This window comes from Triticum urartu, unplaced genomic scaffold, assembly GCF_003073215.2.
Source record: "Triticum urartu cultivar G1812 unplaced genomic scaffold, Tu2.1 TuUngrouped_contig_2328, whole genome shotgun sequence".
NCBI classification, from domain to species: Eukaryota; Viridiplantae; Streptophyta; class Magnoliopsida; order Poales; family Poaceae; genus Triticum; species Triticum urartu.
Window position 1 is genome coordinate 22,076 of NW_024112802.1, and position 14,501 is coordinate 36,576.

At 46.4% G+C, this 14,501-nt stretch overlaps 2 protein-coding genes across 2 annotated transcripts; one reads left to right on the top strand and one right to left on the bottom strand.

The window, feature by feature from the left end:
* Positions 1 to 5,150: 5,150 nt before the first annotated feature.
* Positions 5,151 to 8,127, bottom strand: LOC125526919 (pentatricopeptide repeat-containing protein At5g14080-like). The gene is made up of 3 exons (XM_048691517.1): positions 6,579 to 8,127; positions 5,962 to 6,492; positions 5,151 to 5,775 (listed from the first exon to the last, which is right to left on the bottom strand). Exons 1-2 carry the CDS (start codon positions 8,125 to 8,127, stop codon positions 6,185 to 6,187), a joined length of 1,857 nt encoding a protein of 618 aa, XP_048547474.1. The 3' UTR covers positions 5,151 to 5,775; positions 5,962 to 6,184.
* Positions 8,128 to 8,236: 109 nt separating this feature from the next.
* LOC125526920 (actin-related protein 7) lies at positions 8,237 to 14,247 on the top strand. The gene is made up of 7 exons (XM_048691519.1): positions 8,237 to 8,518; positions 8,605 to 8,823; positions 10,483 to 10,624; positions 11,792 to 12,036; positions 12,257 to 12,440; positions 13,601 to 13,668; positions 13,745 to 14,247. Exons 1-7 carry the CDS (start codon positions 8,441 to 8,443, stop codon positions 13,895 to 13,897), a joined length of 1,089 nt encoding a protein of 362 aa, XP_048547476.1. The 5' UTR covers positions 8,237 to 8,440; the 3' UTR covers positions 13,898 to 14,247.
* Positions 14,248 to 14,501: the final 254 nt, after the last annotated feature.

Sequence of the window (14,501 nt, forward strand, 5' to 3'; positions counted from 1 at the left end):
GCTCCTCGGTAGCGAACTCATCTCCCGGCTCTACCCAACAAGACAAACAAGCAACAAGGATACAATCAACCACGTGCAAGACCAAGCAATAAGATGAAATGATGATACGCTATGCGGGATGCGATGCGAGATGCAAAATACAAGATATGACAGGAAATGCATGGACCTGGCCTCAACTTGGAATTCCAAGGGTTCCACTGGAAAGATGAGATGAAATCGCTTGAAAACGATATAAAGAACGCCGGAATCGGAGTTACGGTTTGGAAATGGCAAGCGTTTTAAGAATGACACCGGTCTGCGATTTACAGCAAGTAGGCATCTAAATGCAATGAAATGAACATGCTACAGCCACCAAACATGACAACAAAATACATGGCAGGGATGCACACAAGATGCTTAACAAAAGACTAGCACTGAGCCACGGCCAATTCATCCATTATGAGGTTCAAACAGGCATGGCAAAAACGCAAATGCAAAACAGATTCCAGACTTAGTGAAATTAACACTTGTCTGAAATTTCAGATCACGAAGCCCTCTTCGGAGCAGCAAAACAACATGATACATGACCTGATTATGACAAGTAAGAACATGGCATGGAGCTAATCAACAAGCTTAACAAAAGACCCAAAGTGACCTGGGGCCAAAAGGGATCACAAAATATACTAACGGGCACACGAACATAGCTAACACAATCAGTTTTCAGACTTAGTGAAAACTGAGACATGCTGAAATATAACTCACGAAGGCATGTAAACGAGCTCGATGCACTCACCACGGTGCAAGTCATGAAATATAACTCACGAAGGCATGGATCAACCACAACAACATCGGCAAAATCGCAAACAAGTTGACGATCTGCCCAGATTCACAACGAAGCAAAAGTAGAGCTCGATTGACTCAAGCTATGGTGCTCCATAATTGCAAGCAAAGACATGGATGGATAGAGCATAACATGATTAACAAAACTCCTCTACTGATCATCCTCAAAAGAGGCACGGATCACTAGGAAACAAGCTGAACATATGGCATCATGAACTAAATAATCCCAGACTTAGTGAAAACTACTAAGTCCCTGAAAACCGATTTCCCGGGTGCCACACTTTGCAAGCTTGCACAAGTCACCACACACATCCTAAAAATGCATGGGTTGCACCTCTGGAAAGAAGACAAAATCCTTAACAAAACATATGAAGGACTCACAGGCATATCATGCACACAAGAATCATGGCAAAAATGACAAAAGTCTAAGATGAACTAGCAGATCTGACAATTAACTCACGAAGCCTCCTTCTAACAGAATTTTGGGCATCAAGATGAACTCAAATGAAAATGACGCAATGGAATGAAATGATGTACTCGTCGAGACGAACATTTTGATATATTATATGTCCAAATCGGAGCTACGGATGCGGAGATATGGCAGGTCAAAGTATGCTCGAAAAATTAGGGTTAGGAGATAAAAGTCAACCGAGATGACCCAGATCCAGATCTGGCGCGTTCTTCGATGTTCGTCGGAAACACTGTAGCACGAATCGCCGGAGAGGAGAGGGACGGCCGGAGCTCGGGGAAGAGGTAGGAGAGGCCGGGGACGGGGCCGCGGCGGCGCGCCGGCGGCGAAGGGCGGCGTCGCGTGGCCCGAGGCGGCGGCCGGGCGCTAATCCGGCGCGGCGGGGCGGCGTGGTGCGCCGGCCGGCGGTGTGCGGGCACGGTGGCGTGCCGGGGATCGACGAGGGCGGCACGGAGGAAGCCGGGCGGCGTCGGGCGCGGGAGGGCGCGACCCGGGCGAGGTGGAGGCGGGGGCCGGACGTGGGCTTTCGGGCCCGGCGGCGGCGAGGTGGCTCTGCCACGTGGCGAGCGGCGAGTGGGCGAGGGGCGCGGCGGACGTTGTGCGGTCCGCTCCGGACACGTCCGTCGGCGGCGGATCTGGAGTTTTTTTTAGGGTTGGACGGGGAGAGATCCGAGATCCGAAAACGGGGGGGGGGGGGCTATTTATAGGCATAAGTGGAGCTAGGAGAGTCCAAATGAGGTGCGGTTTTCGGCCACGCGATCGTGATCGAACGCTCTAGGACATGGAGCAGAGTTTGGTGGGTTTTGGGCCAAATTAGAGGGGTGTTGGGCTGCAACACAAACGAGGCCTTTTCGGTCCCTCGGTTAACCGTTGGAGTATCAAACGAAGTCCAAATGCTACGAAACTTGACAGGCGGTCTACCGGTAGTAAACCAAGGCCGCATGACAAGTCTCGGTCCAATCCGGAAATGTTTAATCCCCACACACGAAAGAAAGTTAGAAATGGCCACCGGAGGAGAACGAAGCGCCGGAATGCAAAACGGACAATGGGGAAAAAGCTCGAATGCATGAGATGAACACGTATGCAAATGCAATGCACATGATGCCATGATATGAGATGCATGACAATGAAAACAACACACGGAGACAAAGACCCGAACCCGAGAAATAAATATAGCTTAACGCCGGAAATGGCAAGAGTTGGAGTACAAATAGGGAAAGTTACATCCGGGGTGTTACACAACAATTATATCATCAACATAAACAAGTACAAATATAGTAATATTACCCTTATGATAAAAGAACAATGAAGTATCTGCTTTTGGTGGTGTAAACCCAAGTTGTTGTAACTGCATGCTCAACCTTGAGTACCAAGCTCTTGGGGCCTGTTTCAAACCATACAGAGCTTTATCCAACTTACAGACATGATTTGGCATGCTTTGATTCTCATATCCAGGTGGCTGCCGCATGAACACTTCTTCCTCAAGAACACCATGAAGAAACGCGTTCTGAACATCTAGCTGTTGTAAACTCCACCCTCTAGAAATAGCAATAGACAATACAAGTCGAATGGTAGCTGCCTTAACAACAGGACTAAATGTATCTTCATAATCAATACCAAATCTCTGTTTAAACCCTTTGGCAACTAACCTAGCCTTGTATCTGTCTATGCTTCCATCAGATTTTCTTTTTATCTTATAGACCCATTTGCAATCTATGACATTGCTGCCCTTCCTTGAGGGTACTAAGTGCCAAGTTCTATTTTTCATGAGCGCATCATATTCATTATCCATAGCTGCCTTCCATTCTTTGTGATCTAGAGCATCATGCAAATTAACTGGTTCTCCAACACTAGTAAGAAAAGCACGTTTGACACGATCATAATGTACCGTACCATCATTGTACTCTTTATTTTTGACGATACCTGACTGTGATCGAGTGTGTCGACGAGGAGCCTAAGAACAAACTGCTGATATAGGCACAGAAGATCCAGGAGCATTTGGAGCAGAATTATCCACAGAAGATGCCGGCACCAGATCCAAGGAGGATTCTGCACCTGCTTCTGATCCTGTCGGCACAGGCGCAGGTGATCTCCTATCGCCAGGCGAATCAGCCATCGCGTCCTGCGCCTCGTCGTCCTGCGGACAAGTGGCGCGCAGTCCGCCCGCGCCTGGGCTGGCAGGGTCCACCTGGTGGGGGCTGTCGGCCACGCGCGTGCGTGCACCCGCGCCTGGGCTGGCGGCCTCAGCCAACCGCGCATCGGGACAGGCAGGGTCCACCCGGTCGGCCACTGGCGTGCGAGGAGATGCATGCAGGGGAGGGCTATCCTCTTGGGATCGCGCGCTGTCAGGTGCAGCAGCGCTGACGTGCGAATCTGCATGGGATCCGACGCCGCTGCCAGCCGAATCAGTGTTGGACCCTGTGCCATTTTTTTCTGGACCTGCACACATAAAATGACGGCCAGAATCTGCAGAAAAACAATTTTCTGTGGAATTTTTCACATGATCAACTTTAGTTAATTCACCCCCGTGATCAGGAAGAAGGGCTATTTCAGCACGAAGGAGAGCGCCTGCATTTGGATGAAGCTTGGCGAATGGAAAGAGATTTTCATCAAAAACAACATCTCTAGAAATATAAATACGTCCAGTAGCAATTTCTAGGCACTTGTAGCCTTTGTGGAGATTGCTATAGCCAAGAAAAATGCATTGAGTAGAACGAAACTCAAGCTTATGATGATTGTATGGATGAAGATTGGGATAGCATGCACACCCAAAAGTTTTGAGGGAATTATAGTCTGGTTTTTGATGATAAAGACGTTCCAACGGAGTAGAATTTCCAATAACTTTGCTAGGCAAACGATTAATAAGATATGTGGCAGTGATGAAAGCTTCATCCCAATACTTAAGAGGCATGGAGGCATGAGCAAGTAGAGAGAGGCCAACTTCAACAATGTGGCGATGTTTACGCTTGGCAGAGCCATTCTGTTGATGAGCATGGGGACAAGACACATGGTGTGCAATGCCTATACTACGAAAGAAGGAGTTGAGCTTCTCATACTCCCCTCCCCAGTCACTTTGGACTGTTAATATTTTTCTGTCAAAGTGTCTTTCAACAAGTTTTTGAAATTCTTGGAATATAGAAAAGACTTCAGATTTATACTTAAGTAAATAAATCCAAGTAAACTTGCTGTAATCATTGATAAAACTGACATAATATTTTTTCTGCCAAAGGAATCTCGGGTATGTCCCCATACATCACTGAAAATAAGCTCTAAAGGAGCATGAGAAACACTACTAGACTTAGGATAGGGAAGTTGGTGACTCTTGGCACATTGACAAGCTTCACAAACCGAATCACTAATAGGACTGTGTGACAAAGAAAGTTTGCCTTTATTGACTACTTGCTTAACTATGACCGAGGAAGGATGTCCTAAACGTTGATGCTACCTTGCCAAGGAGGGCTTGATGACGGAGTAGACCTGACGATGCTTGCGACTAAGTGCTCCGGATGTGATGGAGTAGAGGCCGCCAATGCATCTACCGTGGTGTAGAAGTTCCCTCGTTGCCCGATCCTTGATAAAGAAGTAACGAGGGTGAGTTTCAAAGAAGACATTATTATCAGTGGCTAAATGAGACATAGAGGCAAGGTTTTTATCGGCTTGAGGAACATGAAGAACATCTTTTAAGACTAGATCACGTTTAAGCATAGGGGAATTAATAAAAGCTTGACCAATGTGTCTAATATCCATACCGCTATGCGAGAAGGGTAGTGGGAAAATAGGAACTACGCATGTCTTTTTTATTTTACCCTGCTTCCTTATTATTTGATCGCTCTACAGAACTATGCATATGCTTTTTCGACAATGGTTTTAACTGGTTCTTCAGTCAATGAAGATGACAGAAGTATACAACATGCTTGAGTAACAGATGGGGTCGAATCCAGAACCATACCTACGAGCATCTATGGACAATCTACCGAGGCATCGAAAATGTCGACAAAACACCCTTAATCAGAGAGTATCTGTCCGAACCACAGAAACTCGATGTACAATTCCAAAAATGGAGTGCAGCCTACGCCCTTGTTTCCATGACATAAATCAAGCTGAATCCACAACAGGGACCTTAGATACAGTGTAGGATGCCATCGTGAAAGTGCCACCAACCCTCACAGAACTTTCAGCAGTCTCTGAGGGGGAGGAGATCAGATGGACAAGAATTGCCTTGACCTTCTATAACACAACGAACCTGGTCAGTTTCAGAATCCACTAGTCACCATATAACTCATTCTGATCCTCCATGACCGCAATTGGCATACCCACAGTAGCGGCAGAACCATCATAATGAAGTGCTTCCTTGGATAAAGGTAAATTTCATTATGCTCGCTCAATGTAATCCCAAAACAATCGCCACATTATACCAGCCAAGCATATGGCCAATAAACACCAGATTTATTTTGCAGTAGGAGCAAAATAGAACAGTGGCCCCAAACCTGCAACCAGAAGAAATTGTCGCTGAGATGAATAATTTCCATATAATATGGTGCACAAATGACAACTAGACTCTTCGTCTTGATGATATTTGTGGGCGAAAAGGTGCAAAATTACAGAAGTCACATAATCATAAGAATACAAATACTAACGATCTACAGTAAATGGTGATGTGAAAGAAATGATACCTCAGGATTGCTCAGAATAGATCAGCACAAACCAGATCTTTACAGAAATCTCGGTCATTTTCTCATTGGTAATTCTGAGAACTCGATGCATCAGAGGGAAGTATCAATATCGCTTTGTGAAGTAATGCACTGAAGCCTGACCTCCAATAGTCTCAAGACACTTTGTGCATTCTTGGCAAAATGGACAAGTGGTATCATATGATATGACCATTGAACCTGTGATTCAAGCATAATCATCTTCTATCAACTTCATCCATGGGCCAACTTCATTAACAAGCCCCTGACAATGTAAATAACAGACCAATTTCCTGACAGGTTGAAGGCTAGCAGAAGTGGAAAGAGAAGCCATGAGTTCATTCATTATATTCTGAAAAGCAGAGCTGCAGTAGCGTCTAATCCACTTTATGTGTTCAGAAGCCATTTCAATTTCCTCAACATCTGTTAGGCACTTCAACAGAATAACATGTGAATTCGAGCTCTCAATATTGGATGGAAGACTTGACATAACACCCAATGCTGTTTTGAAGCCACCTGAAAAAATTCCAAGGATTACATTTACAAGGAGACAACAGAAAAAGTAAAGCAGCAATAATACCTAATAACGAGGACAGGAATACCTTGTTTACAGAGTGCAATGATAAACACAGTTAACACTGAACTAGCTAGTTTAGGATCCTGCGCTACAGATTTGTTGAAGATTTCCTCAGCCTGTTCATATTTGTTTTCTTGGCACAACATAGTAATGACTGATGTGTATGTTGTACTATCTGGGGTCACTCCTTTCTGGACCATGTGATCAAACAGCTGTTGGACTTGTTCACTTTCACCAATTTCTGCAAATTTTGTTATAAGTATATTGTAGGTCTGCAGATTTGGACTAGACCCACTGGTGAACATCTCATCCCACAACTTCTTAGCAGGCCTAAGGAGGTCATTTCTGCAGAGTGCTACCATGAGAGAATTGTATGATGAAATGCCAGGATCGAGCCTCTTCCTTTTTATCTCCTTTATCACATCATATGCCTCTCTGACCTTCCCTGCCTTGCCCAAGAATGACACCACCAAATGATACTCCCTCTCACTCGTGCAATAGCCCTTATCCAAAAGCACTCTAAACATTTCCCACATCTCATTGCCCTTGCCATTCTTGCAAAGGCTCTCGCAAAGTTGTACGAGCATCTGTATACTTGGCAATCTCTCCTTCCCTATCATGAACTTGCAGAACATAATGGCAGCATCAGCATCAACCTCGGACACCGAACACACCAAGAGATTCAACACGTCGTCATCAATTGGGAAATCGCCTAATACAATCGCCTCGGCCATCTCCTTCGCGTCAGAAATCTGCCTGCCAGACACCAGCGCAAGCAAAACCTCTCTGTAGTCCACCTTCCTTGGTGCAACACCGAGCTTCCTCTTCTGCTTCAAGATCCTCCCTTCCTCCTCTGCCCTTTCAGCTAACCTGAACCCCTCGGACACAATCCTGTACGCCACAAAATCCGGCTTCCATCCACGTAACCTCATATCCTCCAAAGCCCGCCAAGCATCCTCTATCCTGCGCTCCCGACACAGACCGTCGGCAACCATCGCCGCGACAACAGACTTGTTGATCAAGCCCTCCCGATGATGCACCGCGTTCACCAGCCGCAGGACCTCGTCCAGCCCGTCCCTCCTGCCCACACTCTTCGCGAACACCCCGAAGCCGACGGTGTCCAGCTCGGCGCCGCTGGACAGCATTCTGCCGAACACCTTGCGCGCGGCGGCGAGTGACCCGGACGACGCGAGGGCGGCGAGCAGGGAGTTGCCGAGCGGAGCGGGCGGCGCGGCGGAGTCCGGGAGGAGGCTGAAGTGCGCGAGCGCGTCGGGGAGGCGGCCGTGGCGGAGGAGCGCGGAGGCCGCCAGCGCGCGGGTGGCCGGGAGGAGCGGCAGCCGCGCGGCGCGGGCGCGGGAGAGCGCGGCGAGGAGGGACGGGAGCGTGGCCGGGTGGCCCGCGCGGGAGGGCGCCGCGAGCGCCGCGAGGTGCGCGTGGAAGGCCTCCGGGGTCGAGGTGGGCGGCGGGTAGGCCCGGCTGGAGATGGCGCGCGCGGCGGCGAGGCGGTGGAGGAGGAGCTGGCGCGGGGCGGACCACGGTGGGGCCATGCCGGCAGAGACGGCCGGGATCCACATTAAACGACCGAAGGCGTAGAGTGAAGAACACTTTCATTGTTCAGAGGCGTAATTTAGGAATACGTAACCCGCCTCTCGCCGGTCGCCGCTTGCCAGTCACCCACTCGCTCCGCCCTGCGGCCGCAGCGAGATCTCCTCTGCCGCGAGAGCTTCGTCTTCCTCCCCACTCTTCCGCTAAATCCTCCAAAACCTCTCCATCCCTTTCCCGCGAGGCCCAAAAATTTCAAAAATCCTCGGCGCAAACCCTAGCGCCCGCACCTCCCTGCGTCGCCGCCGCGGAGCCGGAGCTCCCCGCCTGCACCCGCCGCCGGCCATGGAGGCGGTGGTCGTCGACGCGGGGTCCAAGCTGCTGAAGGCCGGCATCGCGCTGCCCGACCAGGCCCCGGGGCTGGTGAGTCGCCAGATCTCCTCTGCTCCCCGTCGATTCGCTCGAGATTTCGCGGGAGCCCCCTGTTCGATGCGCGCGTGTGTGGTCAGGTGATGCCCTCCAAGATGAAGACGGAGGTGGAGGAGAACGAGGTGGCCGACGGCGCGGCAGCGGTGGTGGAGGAGGTGGTGCATCCGGTGGTGCGCGGTTTCGTCAAGGACTGGGACGCCATGGAGGACCTGCTCACCTACGTCCTCTACAGGAACATCGGCTGGGAGATGGGGGACGAGGGCCAGATCCTCTTCACCGAGCCACTCTTCACGCCCAAGGTGCTACTACTGCACTCCCTGCTTGACTTCAGGCTCGTTTAAATGTGTTCGTGCCTAATAGACTTGTTGCAATTTAACACAATACTGGACCAGGTAAAAGTTCAGGGTTTGCTATTACGTACTAGGTTTCAGGATTAATTGGGTCTGAGTTATGTGGTCTTGGGTGTTGGCACACCAACTTAACCCGCATGTTGGCTTATGCGATTCCGCACTTCTACCAGCCTAAAATGACATTAGCTATTCCTTTTGTGGATGGGCTCAATTCCACTGGACTATAGGTCCATGTGATATACATTCCAAACAAAACAGTCCACATTTAACAACTGAGCTCTTGGAAAAGTCCACTTCTTCAATAAAATCATCTGCTACATCCTCAAGTGGTTTCACATGTGTTTCTTGACCACGTGGATGCCCCATCATCAAACACTTCAGTTCATGTTGATTTGATGGAAAGGTTTGGTTTAGAACCACATTAAGCTCTCACTGGTCGTCCAATGCCATAATTCTCCTTATGCTATCTCTCTACCGATTTATTTGATTATGTGTAAAGTTCTTTTGTTATTTGGTAGTGCGTTTGTGTAGTGGTTTACACACATTACACAATTGGGCATGGTTAGTTTTCTCTTATCCGAGTAGAGATGATGGACTCCCAAAAAGGTTACTGTGAGCCACATATCCATTTTGTGCTTTTTAGTTCAAAATCTTTGTGCTATTTTGGTTAACTTTTGAATCTTACTACATAATTCTAGCTTTGGGTTTTGATGTGCATTTTAAATTCTACTGTATGTTATGTTTGTGGCCAACCTTGCCATAATTTTTTTTTATCAAAATGGCCACTGCAAGTTCAGTAAAGTTACCCATGGAACCTGAGTCTTTAACAGGTGGGCCAAGAAACTAAGAAAAGGGTAATGAGTCACATTCTGATTTGCGGCAATGAAGCAAACTCATACCTAAACAACTGTTTCGTGACTAGAGTTAGGCATGGCATGGTTAGGTATCAAACAGGACACCCCCCTGGGCTAGAGTTTGAACAGGTTATCTGCAGCTGTATCACTTGGAAATTACCAACATATGGTGCCCAGTAGTCTTCCTGGTACATTGCTTTCCATATATTGATATCATTGGAATTGAATGAAGTTCTAACAGTGGCAGATATTGCATGATGTAGCACTCAAACTATAGTCTGAAGGCTAGCACGCACCATTCCTCGCTATGAGATAAGGCTGAAAGAAGAAAAGACTCGGGCCATAGTAATACCTACCCCTTTTTCCTCAATCGTTAAGGTCGTGGATTTGTTTCGATTTTGGTCTTACGGTCTTCATACATTTTTAAGGGCCAGCTTTTGGTTGTTGTGCTGTGCTATATAATCCACTTATTTGTGGAAGTCTTTACCAGTTCCACTTCTTCTATAAAAAGGGAATGCTCTCAAATGGTTAGTAAAAAGCAGAAAATGCATATGCTTTTTCAAAAGCATTTGCAATGCCACTTAAATAAGTTTTCATGATTCTCAATCTGTAATACAATCTCTCTCTTGCTTGTTTGCTAAGCCTTTTCCATTTGACATTATCCATATTTTAGTGCAGCTAATCAATTGGTTTTACCAATCGTGTTGGTCTTGCATTTGGTTCTAATTCTCCAATTATGTCATGTTCTCTGCAGGCTCTCCGGGAGCAATTAGTGCAACTTATGTTCGAAAAATTCAACGTATCAGGATTTTATGATTCTGAACAGGCTGTATTGTCCCTTTATGCTGTTGGTCGCATTTCGGGTTGTACGGTTGACATTGGACATGGGAAAATAGGTAATATCACCAAATCCAGCTGTATCTTGAACTTGAATTGCGACACTGTTGATTCCATATGTGGCCTTTGTGTAATGTCTGTATGATATGGTATTTGTTCTGAAGCTATTGACTTTATGTTTCCTTGGTTTGGTGATTTTACGTTTAATACTTCTTTCAGTATCTTTTATTTACTCACTCTAGAATAACCTTGGTGAAAACTAGCACATATCGAAGGCTTGCAGGGAAAATATGCATTCCCTTTTGAGCTCAAATTTGTGCAACACAATTGTCACCCAGTGATTGATGATCTTTAAGCACATTGCAAGAACATCATACAGGGATGACATAAATTCTTCTAAATGGTAGCAATGATGCTTATGTTAACCCTCTCCAGTCAGTAATATAGTATACACACCATCATTTGTATTTCAAATGTTTCTGTCTTCTCTTGTCTTCTGGTATGTGTAATTTGTACATGTTGTGTCGCATTTCCTTCATCCGAAGATCATTTCTCTCTGCAGCTTTATTTTTTTAAGTAATCCTTGTTTATTCGAATGGTTTATTCATCTTCTTCTGTACTTTTAACCCAAATAGGGTTCCTCCCTCTTGATCACAAGGTGTGGAGGGAATGTAACATTTTTTGTGTGTGCTTTGTCATCAGTAATATATATTTTTGTATTAACACAAGAAATCAATACATATTGTTCATGGGCTTGTGAAGGAATACTAGGAGTCTGAATCCGGGAACAAATTCTATTTATAGTTTATTTGTTCAGTAGTTCAGATGTGAGTCGTAATTGTGCTTCGCAACTGCTTTATATTTGTATTACTTCACAATTTGCATTGTGGTGGCTTTTCTTCCCCAGGAGTTTTTTTTTACTATTTTTGGATATGTTAATAAGTTGGGGGTACTTGGCTACCCCTTTGTCACAATCAGAACATAAATATTTGAGTTGGACTAGTATAGATTCTTTCAGTTAACTAGATTCTGCAGCACGATACAGTAAAACCAAGCCTAACTAGATTCTGCAGCACGATGCAGCAATACCAAGCGAGCCACTGTACAGATATATTAAGACCAGTCCTTAAAGAGAAAGTTGTTCAGCATTGGTTGTCCACTGTGTGCTTACTAAATTACATGGGACAAATTTTGACAAGTGCCCTTCTTTTGTATTGGCTGTCCAGATATTGCTCCAGTTTGTGAAGGTGCTGTTCAGCATGTAGCGTCGAAGAGATTTGAGATTGGAGGAACTGACTTGACAAACCTATTTGCACAAGAACTAAAGAAGTCCAACCCATCAGTAAACATTGATATTTCTGACGTTGAGAGGCTGAAAGAGCAGTATGCATGCTGCACAGAAGATCAGTCAGCCTTTGAAGCTATAGCAAGTACATGCCAGCCAGAAACTCACACTCTTCCAGATGGACAGGTTCGTTATTAATTATGTTACACTGCTTTGGTGTAAATGCTCTGTCAAACATCCACCTGTTCATCTACATGTATAGAGAGCACTTAGCGTGCAATTTTTCTCATTATAAAATGCATGATAATTATGTGAATTATCATCCTTAGGTTGATCAAATGCTTTGATGTTTATTTATCACCCTGAATGTATAGAATAGCTGTTCACTAAACACTTTTTCCTCCAGGTTATAACAATTGAAAAAGAGCGCTATATAGTTGGCGAAGCTTTGTTTCAACCAAGCATCTTGGGCTTAGAAGATTATGGCATTGTCCACCAGCTAATTACTAGTGTTTCAAACGTCGCATCAGAGTACCAAAAGCAACTGCTGGAGAACACTATGTTATGTGGTGGCACTGTATCTATGACTGGTTAGTTATTGCTCTCCTCTGCAAGATGCCTTTTCCTTGGTTAAAACTCTTGGGGTTTCTATCTTATATTCTACATGGAAAATGCATGCCAACTACTATTAGCTATAAATACTAGTAACCTGCTAGGCTTACTGTTTATGGATGATAATATATGCTTCCCTGTGGCACACGGCATCATTAAAAAAAACTACATTCTGCATGACACAATTATGAAAAGTAGATGCTGTATGAATTGATTGTCTGAATGCTAGTGGCGTATGACCTATGCAGCAACGGTCTAGTTTGTTTCTATCCATGTCCCAGAACTGAGGAAACGGGGCCAGTTTGGAAGTTCTCTCATTTGAGTACCCGTGGTGTTGGGACCTGGGGATTTCATTTTGTTGGAAAGAAATCAGAATCTTATGTAGGACTCAGGAATATCTTGTACTCCTGTTAGTGTCCGTGTGGATATGCAGATAACACAATCAACATTATGCTGAAACGTGTGGTGGAGCATTTTGGAAGAGCTGTGGCTAGTAATGCTGGTTATAGCCATTGTTTTTAAGAGCAAGCACAATAATGGGCTTATAGCCCGCTTACATGGCATTTTTGCCTATATGAAGGAGAGAGACATGAAAAAATAATGGGAGCGGGCTCATGCAAGAGCCTAGCTATATGCGTACTCCTAGTCAAATGCAATAAATGTGAAGAAAGAGAGAGAGAAGGTGGAAAAAAAATGTAGTACTCTTATAGCCTACCTTATAGCTAACCTTGTTGTATGAGTGACTATAAGTGATGACTACATATGACATGGCAACATCATATAGCCAACAGTTGGCTATACTATGAACCGTGCTCTAAGGTGTCCTGCCTTGGACGCTTAGGCAGCAAGGCGCCTAGGCAGCGCCTTCGAGTTTTTCCCGCGTTTAGGCGCTTAGTCGTCGCTTAGGCTTCAAGGCAGTGGGTTGTCGCCTTAGGATGCCTTACCGACATCAATAAGCAGGTATCGTATTTCAGCAGTTCAGATGATCATTACTCGCAGGCTTCTTCAAACAAGCTTCGTTTAATGGCACGGCTGGTGCCTTGCATTTTTTTTTCATTGCTTCCTTGCTTATGCTCATGTTGATAATGACCAAAGTTCATAGTGGATAACTAACCCTTTTTTTTCACTGTTCCCAAAGGTTTCGAGGACAGGTTTCAGAGAGAAGCGAATCTGTCTGCCTCCGCGATCCGCCCAACTCTTGTGAAGGTAAACCCCCTAAACTGGTGCGCTCTTGCTCTCGGCATTCCCAGTTACTAACCCAAACCTGCATTCCTCCGTCCAGGCCCCGGAGTACATGCCGGAGGACCTGGCGCGGCACTCGGCGTGGCTGGGCGGCGCGATCCTGGCCAAGGTGGTCTTCCCCCAGAACCAGCACGTGACCAAGGGCGACTACGACGAGACTGGCCCGTCCATCGTCCACAAGAAGTGCTTCTGAGCGACCGAGAACCAGCCCTTTACTCGAGTCACAGGATGGATGACACACCGTGCGCGTACGTGTTGGCAACTGATAAATGATGCGTGTAGGGGCCAGCGGCACTGGTACTGGATTGGTGTGGTGCCCTTCCTCCTCTGATGCTGGGCGCCTCTGAGAGCCATTCATGGCCTCTGGCTCTGCTTCTGGTTTGGATGTGTCGTTGTTGCTAGCTTGGCGAGCTAGATGATAAGTAGCTAGCTATTCAGATTGCCGTCTATCTTCTTTTTATTAGGAGTGCTAGCCCATTGTACCTGTGTCGTACCATTGCAAATTTGTTCGCGGGAGTGCATCGCGTTGCTCTCTCTCGCTCACGCTGCGTTGTGCTGTTTTAGCCCGTTCGACGAAGCCTACGGAAATGTTACCAACGTTCTCTGTGTCGCAGTAGTATGGGCCCAGCCTGCATTCTCTCCGTGGTGCAGAAGTTGGTGGAAATTGATGTCGACGACCGATCCACATACACAGATACACGCCGTCCGGTCAAGTCTTTGCGTCGTTGTACGAGTTCTGGTAGGAATTGATGATCTACATACGTACCGTCCGGCCCCCGGACATCCCGTGCCATCTC